The following is a 20,180-nucleotide window of genomic DNA, read 5'->3' on the forward strand; positions in this document are numbered from 1 at the left end:
GCAGCTGAAAAATATGTGCAGGAATTCAAGGAGTACATAGACAGTGAAGAATTGAAACCTGAACAAGTGTTTAATTGTGACACTGACAATGTTGTGAAACACTTTAGGAATGTCATAAAGGAACGGGAGGTACAGGCCTCTATGGAAAGATATGTTGTGCGACAGAGGTCCAGTGACTCTCAAGCTGGTCCTAGTGGTATTAAAAGAAGAAGGGAAGTAACCCCAGAAAAGGACTTGACACCTCAAGTCCTAATGGAAGGGGCTTCCCCTTCTAAACACTAACACCATCCATAGTCTCCCCTCCTCCCATCCCATCAATCATCACCAGATCTTCAATAAAGGTAAGTGTCATGTAATTGTACATGTCTTCTTCAGTTTGTGTGTATTAAAATTAATATTTCATGTGGTAATTTTTTTTTCAATACTTTTGGGTGTCTTGCACGGATTAATTTGATTTCCATTATTTCTTATGGGGAAAATTAACTCAACTAACGATAATTTCGATTAACGATGAGCTATCAGGAACGGATTAATATCGTTGGTCGAGGGTCCACTGTATATATATATATATATATATATATATATATATATATATATATATATATATATACATGTGTATGCGTATATATATATATATTCTTTCTTCTTTCAACACACCAGCCGTATCCCACCAAGGCAGGGTGGCCCAAAATTAAATATAGTAATTTATACGGTAGAAGGGGTTACTAGCCCCTTGCTCCCGGCATTTTAGTCGCCTCTTATGACACGCATAGCTTACGGATGAAGAATTATGTTCCACTTCCCTGTGGAGATATATACATATATACGTACATATATGATATGCTTGGACTTCCAGCAAGCGTGCATGAGCGTGTTAGATAGGAGTGAATGGAGACGAATGATACTTGGGACCTGACGATCTGTTGGAGTGTGAGCAGGGTAATATTTAGTGAAAGGATTCAGGGAAACCGGTTATTTTCTTATAGTCGGACTTGAGTCCTAGAAATGGGAAGTACAATGCCTGCACTTTAAAGGAGGGGTTTGGGATATTGGCAGTTTGGAGGGATATGTTGTGTATCTTTATACGTATATGCTTCTAAACTGTTGTATTCTGAACACCTCTGCAAAAGCAGTGATAATGTGTGAGTGTGGTGAAAGTGTTGAATGATGATGAAAGTATTTTCTTTTTGGGGATTTTCTTTCTTTTTTTGGGTCACCCTGCCTCGGTGGGAGACGACCAACTTGTTGAAAAAAAAAAAAAAAAAAAAAAAAATATGCCTGAAATTTAAAAAAAAATTGCAAGATAAAAGAATAATAATTTATTTTTTGAACATATGGGAAGCATGATCTTTAAATAATTGTCTAATTACTGTTTACATGTTCTTTCTTTCAACACATCGGCCGTATCCCACCGAGGCGGGGTGGCCCAAAAGGAAAAATGAAAGTTTCCCCTTTTATTTAGTATTGTATACAGGAGAAGGGGTTACTAGCCCCTTGCTCCCGGCATTTTAGTCGCCTCTTATGACACGCATAGCTTATGGATGAAGAATTCTGTTCCACTTCCCTATGGAGATACAGTGGAACCTCAAAAATCGAACTTAATCCGTTCCAGGAGCTTGTTCTAAATTCAAAAAGTCTGAAATTCGAAGCAATATTTCCCATAAGAAATAATGGAAATACAATTAATCCGTTCCAGAAACCCAAAAATATTCACACAAAAAATACATTTTATAGAGATTAATTACAGTTTTACATACAACAAATACTATAGTTTTTAATTATGTATAGTAATACATATAAAATAACATTTTTACTTACCTTTATTGAAGATTGGTGATGGCATCTGGAAGATAGGGAGGAGGAGAGAGGGAGTTGGGGTTAGTGTTTGGAAGGAGAATCCCCTTCCATGAGGACTTCAGGTAAAGCCCTCTCTGGGGTTACTTCCCTTCTCTGTCTTTTAATGCCACTAGGACCAGCTTGAGAGTCACTGGACCCCTGTCTCACAAAATAACTGTCCACAGTCCTCTGTTTCTGGCGCCTCTTTAACATTTCCCTAAAATGGGACATGATTCTGTCACTGAACTTGTTGCAAAGATGGCTTGTTTCAGCTTGCTCAGGGTGGTACTTCTGCTCAAACATTTGGACATCATTCCACTTGGCACAAATCTCCTTAATCTTTGAAGAAGGCACCTAATCCACTCCCTCTTCCTCCTCCTCTGAAGCAAGTTCCTCAGCTGTGGTCTGATACTGCTCCAGATGAAGCTCTTGCAGCTCTTCAGTGGTTAGCTCTTCCCTGTGGTCCTCCACCAACTCTTCCACATCCTCACCACTCACCTCCGACCCCAGGGTGTTCCCCAATGCCACAATAGAGTCCACAACAGGCAGAGGGTGAGCTGGGTCAGGGTCAGGGTCAGCCTCAAACCCTTCAAAATCCCTCTTTTGGACACAATCTGGCCACAATTGTCTCCAAGCAGAGTTCAAAGTCCTGGAAGTCACTCCCTCCCAAGCCTTACCTATAAGGCTTATGGAGTTGTAGATGTTGAAGTGATTCCTCCAGAACTCTCTTTTGGTCAACTTAGTGTCTGTGGTCACTTCAAAGCACTTTTCAAACACTGCTTTTGTGTAGAGTTTTTTGAAGTTAGAAATGACCTGCTGGTCCATGGGCTGGAGGAGAAGAGTGGTGTTAGGAGGCAAGAACATCACTTTTATAAAACTGAAGTCCTTAGACAAGAGGTCTAATAAGTTTGGAGGATGAGCAGGAGCATTGTCCATTAACAGGAGGCACTTGAGTGGCAATTTCTTTTCCTGGAGGTATTTTTTTTACACTGGGGCCAAACACTTCATAGACCCACTCTTTGAAAATTTGTCTTGTGACCCATGCCTTATGATTAGCTTTCCACAAGACACATAACTTGTTCTTAAAGACATTGTTTTTCTTAAACACACTGGGATTTTCTGAATGATACACAAATAAAGGCTTCACTTTAAAATCACCACTAGCATTAGCACAGAACAAAAGAGTAAGCCTGTCTTTCATAGGCTTGTGTCCTGGCAGTGCCTTTTCCTCCTGTGTGATGAAGGTCCTTTTTGGCATTTTCTTCCAAAACAAGCCTCTTTCATCACAATTAAACACTTGATCATGTTTGAATTCTTCACTGTCTATGTACCCCTTAAACTCCTGTACAAACTTCTCAGCCACCTGTTTGTCTGAACTGGCTGCCTCACCATGTCTTACAACATTGTGTATGCCACTACGCTTCTTAAATCTGTCAAACCAGCCTCTGCTGGCCTTAAATTCACTATCAGCACTGGTTCCAGGAATTTTCTGTACCAGATCGGCATGCAACTTCCTTGCCTTTTCGCAAATAATCGTCTCTGAAACACTATCACCTGCAATCTCTCTATCCTTGATCCACACCAGCAACAACTTCTCAACCTCTTCAACTATTTGTGGTCTTTTTTTGGTTAGCATATTAACACCTTTCGCAACATCAGCTTCCTTGATTTGTTCTTTCTTTGCCAGGATAGAACCGATGGTCGACTTGTTTTTCCCATACATCCTGGCAAGCTCAACAAGTCTCACACCACTCTCATACTTCTGTATTATTTCCTTCTTCACATCTATGGTGTTTCTCACTTTCTTTACCACAGGGGTACCACTAGCAAGTTTCTTTGGGCTCATGGCAGCTTATTTCACAGTCCCACAAGCACTAAACACAACGAAATAATTGTAAAATATGTGAATGAGAGCGCAGGTTAGTGTTCACTCAAGCATAAACAAAGCTAGACTGCTCACAGCGCCTGCGCGGGGACGCGGACAGAGCGGGCCGGCAGACAGATCCTGTACCTGGCGGTCCGAAAATAGGGGTGCGTTCGATAATAGGGACACAGTTTGTCCGAAAAAATGGTCCTATTTTCGAAACGTTCGATATGTGATACGTTCGATTTTTGAGGTTCCACTGTATAAATATACATATATGATATGCCTGAAATTTCAAAAAAATTGCAAGATAAATAAAAGAAAAATAATTTACTTTTTGAACATATGGGAAGCATGATCTTTAAATAATTGCCTAATTACTGTTTACATGTACTTAGAACAAATAACATTTTGTACAATATTTTCTTGCAGTTCAAGCTTGATGTTAATAAAATTTTAAGACAACTTAAAAGATAAGTGTGATTCTGTTTATATAATACAAGTTGAGTATTTTTTATCCAAAATTCTGAAATTTTAAAAGCTCCAAAATCTGAAGCTTTTTTTTCAAAGGCCGACATGATGCGACAAATGGAAGATTCCAGTTGGCTCTGGGGAGATTCCCAGCATTGCTCAGGTCTCTGTGTACCCAGACAGTTTTGAGACAACTTCACATACCCTTGGTGGAGCTGTGACACTTTATTGGCGACAGTTTATTATCAACGGTCTTCACCTATGTTCATTATTCACTGCGATTACCATGTGTTTTGTGCCTATTCTCTGCTGTATGGTGCAAAGATGTTGCTGAAAATGTCAAAAAGGCCTGCAGATAACCCCATTTGGTAACACTGATAAGAAAAAATACATTGTAGAGCAGCTTTTTTATAAAAATATCGAAACACTGCATCAAAGGTGGAGACTGAAAGGCTGCCGATACTGCTTTGCTGATTTAGTCACTAAATGGGTCATTACACAGGAGACAAAGAAGTTTTATCTATGGAGGCAAGAGGAGGAATGTGCTAAAGTATAGTGGAAACAGCCCTCCTATATAGGTGTAAGGCATGGTCTTTAAATGTAGCAGTGAGGAGGAGGCTGGAGGCAATGAAGGTATGGCATCAATGTGTGGTGTGAATATTTTGCTAAGAATTAACAGTGCAGATATTAAAAGATTGTGTGGGGTTATGAAAAGCATTATTCAGGTAGCATAGCAGGGATTGTTGAGGCAGTTTGGGCATTTAAAGAGGATGGAGAAGAATAGGATGACCAAGAGGGCATATAAATCTTAGACAGAAGAAAGGAGGGGAGGAGTTGTTCAGTGACAGGTTGAAGGAAGATTGTGAAGGTTTTAAGTGGTAGGAGTTTGAGTTTCCAGCTGGCATATGTGTGTTAGACTGGAATAAGTGGAGACAAAGTGGTTTTTAGGGATGTAATACAGTGGTACCCCGAGTTTCGGCCATAATTCGTTCCAGAAGGCTGTTCGGGTGCTGTTACTGAATGAATTTGTTCCCGTAAGGAATAATGTAAATTAGATTAGTCTGTTTCAGGCCCCCAAAAATACACTTACGTAAGTACTTACAATAATACTCTTACATAATTGTTCAAGTTGGGAGCTGTACGAAACTCAGGGTTCCACTGTATTCTGTTTGAGTGGGAGTAAGCTAGCATTTTTGAAGGGATTCAGGACAACCAAGTACCTAGACTTGAATCTTGTAGGTGGGAAGTATAGTACTACAGTACCTGCACTCTGAAGGAGGAGTGGGAATGTTGCAGTTTGGAGGGTTATTTGAATTGTGATGTTTGTACATTTCTGACAAGATGCCTATTGGATGAATAATGGTTAATGCTCCCTTTTATTTGGTCACCCTACCTTGGTTCGAGATAGCTAATATGGTGAAAATAATCTGTTTTCATGTATTCTTTTGAAACTTGTTTCTTTTATTTCCTAAGGCCTTATTTCAGTTTTATTTCAGTAAGAATTGGTAATTTTGGTGGGATGTTTAGTCTGTAACAAAAGCCTGGAAGGAACACCCTTGTATGCAGTCATATTTCGTGAATTGGGCTTCCTTAGGATTTCTATGAAATTTATATGATCAGCAATACAATATTGGTAGATGGTGGAGAGAAATGATAGAAAATACTGATGATAAATAAAGACACAAAGGCAGTATAATGCCATTCTTTACTGACAGCATTACAAGTCAGACAAATCTTTCTGGGGAGAGGATGTCCATATATATAGTGAGTGTAGTGATGTGAATGGGTTAGTATTTTTTTCTAAACAAAATTGTTCAGACTCCATTTCAGTTGAGGTTTAGTTCGTTCAAACACTGAGGTTTGATTGTATGTTAAAACTGGCTTGAATAGAATAATATTAGGTTGGACAGATACATGGCTGAGAAAAGATTGGATTCAAGAGGGAAATGCCTATTGGTCTAAGCTAGATAAGTCCCTCTTAAATCCAACTTCTTCCCAGCCATATATTTGTTATACCTGTCATTATTCTACCCAACAAGTCGGCTTCAGTATACCTCACCCGACACTTCACATCACTACACTCACTATATATATATATATATATATATATATATATATATATATATATATATATATATATATATATATATATATATATATATATATATATATATATATATATATATATATATATATATATATATATATATTTATATATATATATTTATATATATATATTTATATAAGTATATATATATATATATATATATATATATATATATATATATATATATATATATATATATATAAGTAGTAGGTTGGTAGACAGCAACCACCCAGGGAGGTACTACCGTCCTGCCAAGTGAGTGTAAAACGAAGCCTGTGATTGTTTTACATGATGGTAGGATTGCTGATGTCTTTTGTCTGTCTCATAAATATGCAAGATTACAGGCATGTCTTGCTACTTCTACTTACACTTAGGTCACACTACACATACATGTACACATTTATTTATACACACTCATCTGAGTTTTCTTTGATTTTATCTTAATAGTTCTTGGTCTTATTAATTTTCCTTTTATATCCATGGGGAAGTGGAATAAGAATCTTTCCTCCGTAAGCCATGCATGTTGTAAAAGTCAACTAAAATGCCGGGAACAATGGGCTAGTAACCCCTTTTCCTGTAAAGATTACTAAAAAGAATAAGAAGAAGAAAATTGTCAAAGTGGGAAGTCTGAATGTGCGTGGATGTTGTGCAGATGATAAGAAAGAGATGATTGTGGATGTTATGAATGAGAAGAAGCTGGATGTCCTGGCTTTAAGTGAAACAAAGCTGAAGGGGGTGGGAGAGTTTCAGTGGAGAGGAATAAATGGGATTAGGTCAGGGGTTTCAAATAGAGTTAGAGCTAAAGAAGGAGTAGCAATAATGTTGAAGGATAAGCTATGGCAGGAAAAGAGGGACTATAAATGTATTAATTCAAGGATTATGTGGAGCAAAATAAAGATTGGATGTGAAAAGTGGGTTATAATAAGCGTGTATGCACCTGGAGAAGAGAGAAGTGTAGAGGAGAGAGAGAGATTTTGGGAAATGTTGAGTGAATGCGTGGGGAGTTTTGAATCAAGTGTGAGAGTAATGGTGGTTGGGGATTTTAATGCTAAAGTGGGTAAAAATGTTATGGAGGGAGTAGTAGGTAAATTTGGGGTGCCAGGGGTAAATGTAAATGGGGAGCCTTTAATTGAGCTATGTGTAGAAAGAAATTTGGTAATAAGTAATACATATTTTATGAAAAAGAGGATAAATAAATATACAAGGTATGATGTAGCACGTAATGAAAGTAGTTTATTAGATTATGTATTGGTGGATAAAAGGTTGATGGGTAGGCTCCAGGATGTACATGTTTATAGAGGGGCAACTGATATATCGGATCATTATTTAGTTGTAGCTACAGTTAGAGTAAGAGGTAGATGGGAAAAGAGGAAGGTGGCAACAACAAGTAAGAGGGAGGTGAAAGTGTATAAACTAAGGGAGGAGGAAGTTCGGGTGAGATATAAGCGACTATTGGCAGAAAGGTGGGCTAGTGCAAAGATGAGTAGTGGGGGGGTTGAAGAGGGTTGGAATAGTTTTAAAAATGCAGTATTAGAATGTGGGGCAGAAGTTTGTGGTTATAGGAGGGTGGGGGCAGGAGGAAAGAGGAGTGATTGGTGGAATGATGAAGTAAAGGGTGTGATAAAAGAGAAAAAGGTAGCTTATGAGAGGTTTTTACAAAGCAGAAGTGTTATAAGAAGAGCAGAGTATATGGAGAGTAAAAGAAAGGTAAAGAGAGTGGTGAGAGAGTGCAAAAGGAGAGCAGATGATAGAGTGGGAGAGGCACTGTCAAGAAATTTTAATGAAAATAAGAAAAAATTTTGGAGCGAGTTAAACAAGTTAAGAAAGCCTAGGGAAAATATGGATTTGTCAGTTAAAAACAGAGTAGGGGAGTTAGTAGATGGGGAGATGGAGGTATTGGGTAGATGGCGAGAATATTTTGAGGAACTTTTAAATGTTAAGGAAGAAACAGAGGCAGTAATTTCATGCACTGGTCAGGGAGGTATACCATCTTTTAGGAGTGAAGAAGAGCAGAATGTAAGTGTGGGGGAGGTACGTGAGGCATTACGTAAAATGAAAGGGGGTAAAGCAGCTGGAACTGATGGGATCATGACAGAAATGTTAAAAGCAGGGGGGGATATAGTGTTGGAGTGGTTGGTACTTTTGTTTAATAAATGTATGAAAGAGGGGAAGGTACCTAGGGATTGGCAGAGAGCATGTATAGTCCCTTTATATAAAGGGAAAGGGGACAAAAGAGACTGTAAAAATTATAGAGGAATAAGCTTACTGAGTATACCAGGAAAAGTGTACGGTAGGGTTATAATTGAAAGAATTAGAGGTAAGACAGAATGTAGGATTGCGGATGAGCAAGGAGGTTTTAGAGTGGGTAGGGGATGTGTAGATCAGGTGTTTACATTGAAGCATATATGTGAACAGTATTTAGATAAAGATAGGGAGGTTTTTATTGCATTTATGGATTTAGAAAAGGCATATGATAGAGTGGATAGAGGAGCAATGTGGCAGATGTTGCAAGTATATGGAATAGGTGGTAAGTTATTAAATGCTGTAAAGAGTTTTTATGAGGATAGTGAGGCTCAGGTTAGGGTGTGTAGAAGAGAGGGAGACTACTTCCCGGTAAAAGTAGGTCTTAGACAGGGATGTGTAATGTCACCATGGTTGTTTAATATATTTATAGATGGGGTTGTAAAGGAAGTAAATGCTAGGGTGTTTGGGAGAGGGGTGGGATTAAATTATGGGGAATCAAATTCAAAATGGGAATTGACACAGTTACTTTTTGCTGATGATACTGTGCTTATGGGAGATTCTAAAGAAAAATTGCAAAGGTTAGTGGATGAGTTTGGGAATGTGTGTAAAGGTAGAAAGTTGAAAGTGAACATAGAAAAGAGTAAGGTGATGAGGGTGTCAAATGATTTAGATAAAGAAAAATTGGATATCAAATTGGGGAGGAGGAGTATGGAAGAAGTGAATGTTTTCAGATACTTGGGAGTTGACGTGTCGGCGGATGGATTTATGAAGGATGAGGTTAATCATAGAATTGATGAGGGAAAAAAGGTGAGTGGTGCGTTGAGGTATATGTGGAGTCAAAAAACGTTATCTATGGAGGCAAAGAAGGGAATGTATGAAAGTATAGTAGTACCAACACTCTTATATGGGTGTGAAGCTTGGGTGGTAAATGCAGCAGCAAGGAGACGGTTGGAGGCAGCGGAGATGTCCTGTCTAAGGGCAATGTGTGGTGTAAATATTATGCAAAAAATTCGGAGTGTGGAAATTAGGAGAAGGTGTGGAGTTAATAAAAGTATTAGTCAGAGGGCAGAAGAGGGGTTGTTGAGGTGGTTTGGTCATTTAGAGAGAATGGATCACAGTAGAATGACATGGAAAGCATATAAATCTATAGGGGAAGGAAGGCGGGGTAGGGGTCGTCCTCGAAAGGGTTGGAGAGAGGGGGTAAAGGAGGTTTTGTGGGTAAGGGGCTTGGATTTCCAGCAAGCGTGCGTGAGCGTGTTAGATAGGAGTGAATGGAGACGAATGGTACTTGGGACCTGACGATCTGTTGGAGTGTGAGCAGGGTAATATTTAGTGAAGGGATTCAGGGAAACCGGTTATTTTCATATAGTCGGACTTGAGTCCTGGAAATGGGAAGTACAATGCCTGCACTTTAAAGGAGGGGTTTGGGATATTGGCAGTTTGGAGGGATATGTTGTGTATCTTTATATGTGTATGCTTCTAGACTGTTGTATTCTGAGCACCTCTGCAAAAACAGTGATAATGTGCGAGTGTGGTGAAAGTGTTGAATGATGATGAAAGTATTTTCTTTTTGGGGATTTTCTTTCTTTTTTGGGTCACCCTGCCTCGGTGGGAGACGGCCGACTTGTTGAAAAAAAAAAAAAAAAAAAAAAATATATATATATATATATTATATATATATATATATATCCTATCTTTCCAGGTAGATTTGTTTGTGTCTTGATATGGCCCACTGTGTGAGCAAAACATTGTCAATAAAGGATTGCATTATACTACCTTCTTGGCTTTACCCATCCCATAGTAGACCTTGATTTAACCCCTTCAGGGTCCACAGGCCCTCTCAGAGACTTGTTCTCAGGGTCCCCCAAGTTCCAAAAATATAATTTTTTTTTCTTATGAAAAGATAGAGAATCTTTTCTCGATCATAATGACACCAAAAGTATGAAATTTGATGGAAAACTTACGGAATTATGGTCTCGCGAGGTTAGCGGTCTCGACGATGTTTACGCATCGGCGATTTTGCCCACTTTGAGCCCTATTTTCGGCCAATTCCTATGTACTAGTCGACAAAAATCGTAACTATTTCGCTAGAACTCCATTTTTTTCTATCGAATGAGTACAAGAAACCACCAATTTACTGATTTCAACTATCCAATACAGTGGTCAGAATTTAGCAATTTTGCCAGTTTCACACAAATTTCAAAAGATGCCAATTTCCAAATAGGGTCCAGAATAAACAAGAAAGACATTCCTGGCACTAAAATAACATTTCCTCTGTTCATTAGTCACGTCCCCAGGCCCCTCTTACATTTCTTTTGCTTTCCACTTTGAATTTTTATTCTCACAAAAAAAAATAAGATTTACTGTTATGCAGACTACTGCATTAGTGCAGAAATGGTATAAATAATATCGGCGCACTTATGAAAGAATATTAGACTCGCCAGTTGACGTGTATTGGACGCTTAGCATGATTTGTTTACTTTTGAACTTTGGTAAAAATCGAACATTTCTGGTACTTTGAGCTCAATTTCAAGGTACTTTTCATTGTAAAACCACTCAAAATCATCACAATTTCTGTAATATGTCTTCCATTCTATACAATGAGACCAGGAAAACTAGAATACAACAATAAATACCATACGAAAATATAGTGCAAATTCCCTGTTTTAATCCAAAAACATGGTCAGTTTTTTTTTTCTCATTATGCACTGTGTGCTGCAGGATTTTTTTTATACTGCGCACACTGACCACATAGACCCATTCTTTCATATGTAGGCCTACCAGCTTTCTCTCACTAGATTTGAAGGCACTAGAATTTATGAGTACTAGTACGTCATGGACGCTGGCACGTAAGCCGTACTAGTACGGCCGAAACCCTGAAAGGGTTATATTCATGTTATTGTGTACATAGGCTTCCATTGAGAAATACTAAGTGACAGAGGGTTTGGAACTTTGGGGTGCCATTTAGGGCTTATCAAAATGGGGTTGAAAAAGTAAAACAGTGAGTTCCAGTATTCACACGTGCTGAAGGCACAGTTGGTAAAATGTGATTCATGTTCGTGTAGTCCTGAATATGGGTACTCCTTGTTTTCATTGTTTAATTTATGCTATAGCAAATTTTAATTTGCTATGGCAATTTGCTAGGGCAGTTTATAATCATACTAAGATAACTAGGTGTAACAATACATTGTATCTGTTTTAATATCTTGCTTTCTTATTCAAATTTTAGTAGTTCCAACTTTGAATCCTGCAGAACTTTAATTTTCAAACATCTGTAATGTATATATATGCATATTTTTCCAGTACCTGATGAAATCCTGCAAGAACCTGAAAGGAGGGTTGCAGGAAGTTGCAGAACAGCTAGAACTAGAGCGTGTGGGTCCTCAGCATCAAGCTGGGTCAGATTCACTCCTTACAGGTGCAGCTTTCTTCAAAATGAAAGAGGTATGTATTATTGTCTAAGACTATTATTTTTCCATATATCAAGACTAAGACAGGCAGGCCCCCACTTATACAGTAGGTTAGGTTCTGGGCTACTGCTGTAAAATGAAAGTGTCATATTTCACTTTCAAATGCATATAAAAGCCTGAGAAAATGTTTACACTATCATATATTAACCCTTTAACTATGTATCTGATATACTAGTATGCAGGTGGTGGTACTGTGCTCAATATACTAGTACATACCATTTTTTGTACCCACAAATCTGCCACCTGCCAATAGTTTTTACCTTAGGACAACTCTTTGGGTCTTCTTACATGTATTCATACATTTGAAAAAATCTAAGGTCGACAGGGTCCACACAATGTATTATGGTTTAACTACTCAGGTGATGACTGTATGACCTAAAACAGATTCTGAAAGTAAGTGGTGATAAAGTGTTGGAATGGTTAGTGCATTTATTCGGTATTTACTTATATGTCATCACCTGTATGTGGATAAAAGAGTCTAGCTCCTGGCCCTGCCTCTCAACTTGCCACTTGCCAGATTCACTCTCTCCTAGCTTTGTGGGCCCTATTGTACCTGCTTTTAAAACTATATATGGAGCCTTCTTCCACCACATACTTGTTGAGGTCATTCCACTTCCTGACCACCCTGGGACTGAAGATATACTTCCTGACATTCCTGTGACATAACTCATCAGTCTTTAACTTCCAGCTGTGCCCATGAGTACCTGTTTTTCACCTCTCAAACAGCCTATCCCTGTCTACCCTATTAGTTCTGAATATTTTGCATGTTATCATGTCTTCCCTGGTTCTTCTGTCTTCCAAGGTTGTTAGATTCAATTCTGTTGGCTTCCCCTCATAACTCATACCCCTGTAACTCTAGAATTAGCCTTTTTACATCTGCACTTTCTCCAGTTTTTTAACTTGCTCTTTCAGATGTGGTTACCATGTTGTTGCTTCATACACTAAGATGGGCCTGACATATGTTGTATTTATAAAGGGCCCAGGATGACTCTTTGTTGAGATTCCTGAAGGCTTCTCTTAGAATTGCTGTATGGGCATTGCCTGCGGAAATTATTTGCCTGAAGTGAGCCTCTGGTGATATGCTAGGTGCTCATTCACTTTTGAGTGAAGGTTGCAACCTCTGTCCCTCAAGTCTATGCTTTGTGTCTGGTCTTCTACCTATAGCTTTATAGATTACAAATGTTATTTAGTGTGTCAAAGAAAGAAATTTGCATATAAATAAATTTTATGAAATATAGGCTAATCTTAGAAAAAAGTACATGAAAAGTTTTATCTAGTAAATAGTTTGATGCTAACCAAATTAAAAAAAAAAATAGCATTATTTTTCTTTTTGATGTATGTATCTAATTTTTATATTTTTTATATTTATGATTGTATTCCTTTGAATCACTGGTAAGTGGACAGAATAAGAATAGTATTAAGATTATTCATAAATGCACACTAAAGAATTAGTGTAATGATACCAATTAGTGAATGTTTATGAGTTTTAAATAGTATGTAATAGGATTTTCCTAGATCAGAAATTTTTTTTTTAGATATTAAAATTAAAAGTTTTAATGATAGATTTTTCATTGAACTTTTCTACATTAACAAATAATTATCCCCTTTCCTCCAAGATGTTTTTTGAGGACAAGATTGACGATGCAAAATACTGTGGTCATCTATATGGCCTTGGAACTTCCTTTGTTGTGAACGGCAATTCTACGGCTTCATATACGGACAATGGTCACACATCAGACTCCACATCCAATTCATAGTGCATTGGAAAATCCCAGCACACCTGCCATGTGTACAGACTCTTTTTTGTCATGCAGAAACGTTTGCAGACATGCCTACATCCTAATGACACAACCAGCTGTATGAGTGAAGGGTAACTTAAAGGTTTTGACAGATTGCCATATGTTCAGAAATGTGGCCCCTCAGCTGAGTTTCACATTTATATTCTAAGCCACTTGAGGTGCCATCTCAGTGAACCAATTTTATTTTCATTTCCATGTCTATTTTAGATTTGTTATATGTGCTCACTCTTTCTCTCATACTCTCTACTCCTGGTGAGTAAACAGTGGTCCATAGTTCTAGAGTTCCAGAGCCATGATTGGTGATATTGCTAACAAATAAGGTTTATTAGTAATTTATGTAAAATATAAACTTGTAGCCAAAATTGACAAACATTAGTAAAGATAGTTTACACTTGAAGACAATTTTTTAACCAGTGATAGGGAGACGTGAAGAGAAGTAGAAAAGTTCTTAATTTTTAATCCAGTGCTTGAATGACTCAAATTGAAAGTGTGCTTTGATAAAATATGCAAATCCCTCATATAACTTACTCATTATCTTGTTAAAAGATGTTTTAGTAATTATGCTTAGCCAGAAAGTAAGGCCTCTTAAGTGTTTACATTCTGAGAGAGGTAAACATCTTTTATACAAGACCTTCAAAAAGATTTAAGGAATTGGTATCAAAATTTCTAAAACAAAAATAGTCCTTTAAAAGTCACACGATTGAATTCTTTGAAGGTATGGAGAAGTCTTGTCATACTGCATTCATTACAATTGGAATAATCCTCCCCCAGAAATCAGTCAATGTTTTAGTGTCAGTCTATTGAAGAGGGATATTAATGAATTTTTTATTATACTAAATTGCTAAATAAATTTTGGTTGGTGAAGCTTAACATTTGTTCTGTTTATTTTTTAATATGGAAGTATGTTAATGTTTGAATGTTTACTTTGTAGAAAGTATCTTGCAATAAATAATGTAAAATTAATGTTTTCTGGAAATGTTCAGTTAAACAGTTTGTCAGATTTTGTGGAGTACAAGATAGTCAAAGATAAAAAAAATACTTATTTGGGTATGCTAAATCTCCATAATAATTTTATTTATATAAAGCTCAAACTTAGTGTGTCAATGTTATTTGTCACCACTGATTTTAGAATGTTTCTCTTCTAAGTTTCTTGAAAGTGTTTTGTAATGGAACTTTATGTGCAGTATTAGCAAATTTTTATTTTATTATTGGCATATTTCTGTTTTGTGTATACATATAGCAACACCAGCAACAGTTTTAGAGCATTTCAGATGCGTATGAGAAATTCTTCATACAAAATTTGGTTAAAGTTAAGAGCATATGAGTGTATGAAATATTAGATAAGTTTCCCTTCTTGTTTTGGCTTCTGCTCCTCTTTATCCTTTTTCCCCCATATCTCTTTAAGCTGTCTCCTCTCCTTGCTCTCCCCTCCCATTGTTTTCCTCTGATCTTTCTATTGCCTAATGTCTCTTCCCCTTTTCTCTCCATCTTTCCCTCTTTCTCTACTTTCACCTCTTTTTTTCTCATTCCAATTCCCCTCTCTCCCTTCAATTCTTTCTTTATCTTTCTCCTCTCTCCCTTTTTCTCTCCTCCCTTTCCTCTCCCTCCTCCCTCCCCTTACCCTTCTCTCTTGCAGTCATCTTTTTCCTTTTCCCTTTTACCTCCTTTCCTATCTCCTCCTCTCCCCTCTCTTCTACATCTTCCTCTTCCTTTATATCAGTTTTTCTCCTCCCTCTTCCTTCTCTCTCTCTCTTTTCTCATTCCTCTTTTTCCCCCATTTCCCTTTTTTTACTTCAATCTTCTCTTTTCTTTTCCCCACTTACCTTCATTTGCCCTTTCTCTGCCCCTTTCTTTTTTTTTTATTTCTTCTTTGCATCTCGCCTCTCTAATTCTCTATTTTCAGTATTCATAAATGAATGTGATTGAATTACTAATGATGAGTTGTGTCATGAAGCACTCTTGTATAAGTAAGTTAATGAACTGCAGTTAGCATCTCATATCAACGTCCATCACACCACCAATTAACAACTGCCACTCTTTTCACGTGTTTCTAGACCCCCCTCTCAGCCCTAGTTCAAAATTCATGCTTGAGGGAAATTATTTCATGAAAAATTTTGCATATTAGGATTAATTTTCTAGGTGAAATTTTAAAATTTTAGTACAGTACTTAATGAGTGAAATTATACTCATGTCCATATAAACTTGAGTGTGTCTTGAGAATTAGGGCCAGGTCCTCCATTGCTGTCATTTACGTCCAATTTAGATGTAAAATCCAAGCTTGAAGTGACTGGAAGGGCAGGGTTGAGCTGCGTAAATGTTTGGCAAGCGTTTCATGCCTTGATCCTCAAGCAGTATACAATATACCGAGTACTTGTGTGGTGTTATTCTTCCCATGGTAAAGAGATTCCAAAGTTCTCAATCTGGATTTGGGCTCTTAGAAGTTTAAGGCCAATAATCATTATGATGAATGAAGCCACTCAGGTGTTTAGGAGGATAGACTATTGTTTTGGGATTGAAGCATTAGCTAGATTTTATAAGAAATTTTACTGTATGCTGTTAGTATCAAGCATTTTCGTCATGTGTAATGTTCAGTCATTCAAACATTTTGGTATACTTATGAGAGCTGAACACAAACAAGAAAACCTGATTTCTTGGATATATGGAAGTATACACTGCCCAATATTTATTTCTGTGATGGAAATGAAAGCTGGAATTTTAGCCAGTGGCATTGCTCCTCTTTACATGTTGAGTAGTCACCAAACTGATAATTTTTTCCTAAGAATACATGGGTACTTAAAAATATCACTGAAGAAGCAAGTAACTTGAGGCTGCTATTCGTACATTTCAGTTTCATAACGCCAGAGAATTTGTATCAAGACATTTAAAACTGTTTTTTATTATTGGCATATAATATTTTTTTCATTATTGGCATATAGTTTTTCTATTGGCACATTATTTTGTTCAATGTCTTAATAACTTACCTTCTAATAGATTATGTTGTCATTTTAAATTGTTCAACTATTAAGATTTAACATATGTAATCTTTTGCTAGTCATTTAAAATTAAGTGCAATATTGGGATTTGGGACTTTGTTCCTTTAAAGTGATGAGTAATATTTGTTTAAAAATAATTAAAATAAATTAATTTTTATGTCATTTATGTCACTTTTGTTAAAGAAACTAAAACGTCAGCGCAGTCTCATCAACATCGAATGTACACTACTGTTAAAGAAGTATCTAGTTTATTCTTATTTTGCTGCTGTATCTTTAAAAAATACCTATATCAGTAAAAGAGGCAAATATTTCAGAAAACAATTCCATACATTTTTGTAAAGTGGGGCTTAATGTCCTTTTTGAGTACAACTGAAGTAAAAACGTATAGGGTAATTGGAACTTTTATTATATGCAGCAATATTAAAGGGTATTGCACACCTATTCCAGTAATACATTTCATCCAGAATTGTCATTATCAGGATCATTAGATATGGAGGTGTCAACGTGTACAATTGCTGCTGATGAAATCAACAGTTTATAAAATTAATATAGGTCACACATCTTCATTAAGATCTGATGTCTGGCATAATCATAATTCTGGTTGACTGTGTACTAGATAACTGATATACTGCTGCATTGTAAAATACTGTATGTATTCTTTTGTAACCGAGGTGGGTCTATTGGGGCATGTTGCTCCTAATAGGTATAATATTTTGAATGAACAGTGATTTCTACTTACTTAAGAAACTTTAACTGTAAGGAATTAATTTTTTGAGTGTCGGTGAACCCATCACTCTTGAGTGGAAAATAAGGGAACAAATATGCTGGTGTGAGTTAAGGATTGAAGTACATGTGAAATTTGGCAGGATGAAAATCACTGGATTTTCTAGACTTGACAATTATGGCATATAGCCAGCGATGAAATCTGAAAGTTATGAACATTTACATGGTTGTGTTGGGATATTTCCAGTTGGCAGTGTCAAGATGAACCCTGAATCACTATTTTTGGAACCTTGAGGATTTAGTGTGAAAACTGAAATAGATAAGTTGTGTGCTGGAAAGGGTGTCAGCCTTGGCAAAGGACAGCAGAAATGTACAATGGCATTTTTACAGATTGTGAAAGTGGACACAGATTGGAGTCTTTTTAGTAATTCCAAACAAGTGTGAATAGAAAGATTATGTGGGATAGCAGACTATAAAAATGGAATGGCAAGAAGGTTCTAAGGACAGTGTTTATAAGGAGAGACAAGGAAGATCAGCAAGTTTGCAAGCTGCAATATATTTTGACTGTGGAGTCACGTGCTTCTTCATCCTATTAGATTTTGGCTGTTATATGTTGTAAAGAGATTAATATTGGGATGAAATGTAATGTATTCATTAAAGAAATTGTTAGGCTTCTTAATCTCGAAATCTATAAAATACTATTAAATGCACACAATTTTAATCAGAAGCAAAAATTTAATCACTTAAAGTTTAGGAGTTTATACATGTCATTCTTTCATGATTTTTTTTTTGTCAGGTTTAGTTTTTTATTGGAAAATGCTTTATATTAAAATGTAATCAGATTTTATATGATTTATCTTAAAAACTACTTATATGCTAGATACTTTTGTTTAACATTTTTTAATGAGAAAGTAAAGTGTTTAGCATTTCCTTTTACACAGTACATTGCTTTTCCACATCTTTGTATTTGGGGCGGTCTCAAGTAGTTGCTTTTGTCAAACACCCGGGTAGAGTGTGTTAATTGCAGCCTACTAAATTATATATTTCAGACATTATTTTGTGTGGCTAGTAGCTGTGTTTCTTGAGCTCTGTAGATTTGATATCAAGCAAAAGGTCTACTAAAATGGCATGATAGGTACACTAATGGTTTCATGCATTGGTAAATGGTATTTTTGGTTGATGCCTTCCTAATACAGTAATGATACCTGTGGTGAGACCAATGATTCTAATACTTTGATAGTCATTGAGAAGACACACTACATACACAACCTTTAGAAATGAGATTTGTGCTGGATTTTGAACTCGAATGTAAGGTGCTTAAAGCCCTAGTAATTTTTTGCTCTGTACTCAGAATCACTGATTACATTTTTGTTTCTCTTCCAATAACTGGTGTGAGTACTGGGCAATTGCCAGGGATATTTTTTTTAAATTACAAAGCAGTAAATGATCTACCAAAGAAAAAAACTGTGATAACAATGTTTCAGCATCTCTCTTTTAGCCATTTTTTTTTTTTTTTGTGATTGCAAGTTTAATGTTACCATGTGTATTGCAGGATTTAATGCAGACTATCTTTAAAGAATTGGATTTCCCAGCCAAATGAAGTGTTTACAAATGTTTTGGTTGCCTGACAAATATTTTTTAAAGATTGTTATAATATTGTATGTGTTGTTAAAATACTCTGAATGTTTTGTGTATTTCTTTATAGGTTTACGATATACTCTGTTAATACTCCTGTTAATTAACCTACACAGATTGTGTTCTTGGTATTAATTTCAGCTTTGCTTTATTTCATATATTCACAAGAACCACAAATTTGTTCTATCAGCACCATGACTAAATTATCTGAGAGAATATTTTTTGAGAATTTGTATCAGCATTGTTTTACAATATGGTATGTGCTTACAGGCGTCATTCTTACTTTTGCACCATAAAACTGCATTGTCGGGGTAAAATGTATAAATTTATTATTTTAATGCAGACCTCTATTTTGTAAGCATTTCAGGAGGTTGGACCACAGTTGTCTAGTCAGTGAAAAGTTTTTAGCATATTCAAAGAAAATGTAAAATATTCATGCTTTTTAGTATATCTTTTGTAATATTTTATATTGTACTTGCTGATATCTTTTATTCAATAAATCTCTGCAATTTTTTTTGTCTACAAGAATAATGATAGAAGCAGATATTACATAATTATCAACACTTAATTCATGAGAATCACAATCTCCACTAAATTTGCTTTTTCATTTTAACTTTTTGGTATGTAAATAATTTTAATCATATTTTAGCAGCTTGCAAACCTGTTGTTTATATACAGTATTGATGGTATGGAAAGAATAGATCTTGTTTTGTAACAAAGCTATATCTTGTTTTATTTTTTACCAAAACACTGGGTACCTTAAATCACCTTTTTCCATGAGGATGGCAGGTTGATTCCTGAACCATTTTTTTCCTCCCCCCAACAAAAATGAACACCTTTTGTGTGTGTGTGTGTGTGTGGTGATGAGAGAGGGAAGGAAAGAGATACAGCTCTGGTCTCTCTAGATGCCTGAACTATTATTATTATAATCAAAAAGAAGCGGTAAGCCACAAGGGCTGTACAGCGCTGCAGGGTAGGAAAGGAAGCGAGGGTATTGGGCGGCAGAAGGGGGGAGGGGCGATCAGTAGGTTACAGAAA

General features: G+C 36.5%; 1 protein-coding gene across 3 annotated transcripts in view; it reads left to right on the forward strand.

Moving 5' to 3' along the window:
• Positions 1 to 19,865, forward strand: part of Pop2 (CCR4-NOT transcription complex subunit Pop2) — a 44,889-nt gene extending 25,024 nt beyond the window's left edge. For all 3 annotated transcript variants that reach the window (XM_053783817.2, XM_053783818.2, XM_053783819.2), the window contains 2 exons: positions 11,826 to 11,966; positions 13,609 to 19,865. In XM_053783817.2, the coding sequence (XP_053639792.1) occupies positions 11,826 to 11,966; positions 13,609 to 13,749 (282 nt within the window). In that variant the 3' untranslated portion in view covers positions 13,750 to 19,865. The remainder of the gene's footprint in view (positions 1 to 11,825; positions 11,967 to 13,608) is intronic.
• Positions 19,866 to 20,180: the final 315 nt, after the last annotated feature.

The sequence above is a fragment of the Cherax quadricarinatus genome, chromosome 33 (genome assembly GCF_038502225.1).
Source record: "Cherax quadricarinatus isolate ZL_2023a chromosome 33, ASM3850222v1, whole genome shotgun sequence".
Classification (NCBI taxonomy): Eukaryota; Metazoa; Arthropoda; class Malacostraca; order Decapoda; family Parastacidae; genus Cherax; species Cherax quadricarinatus.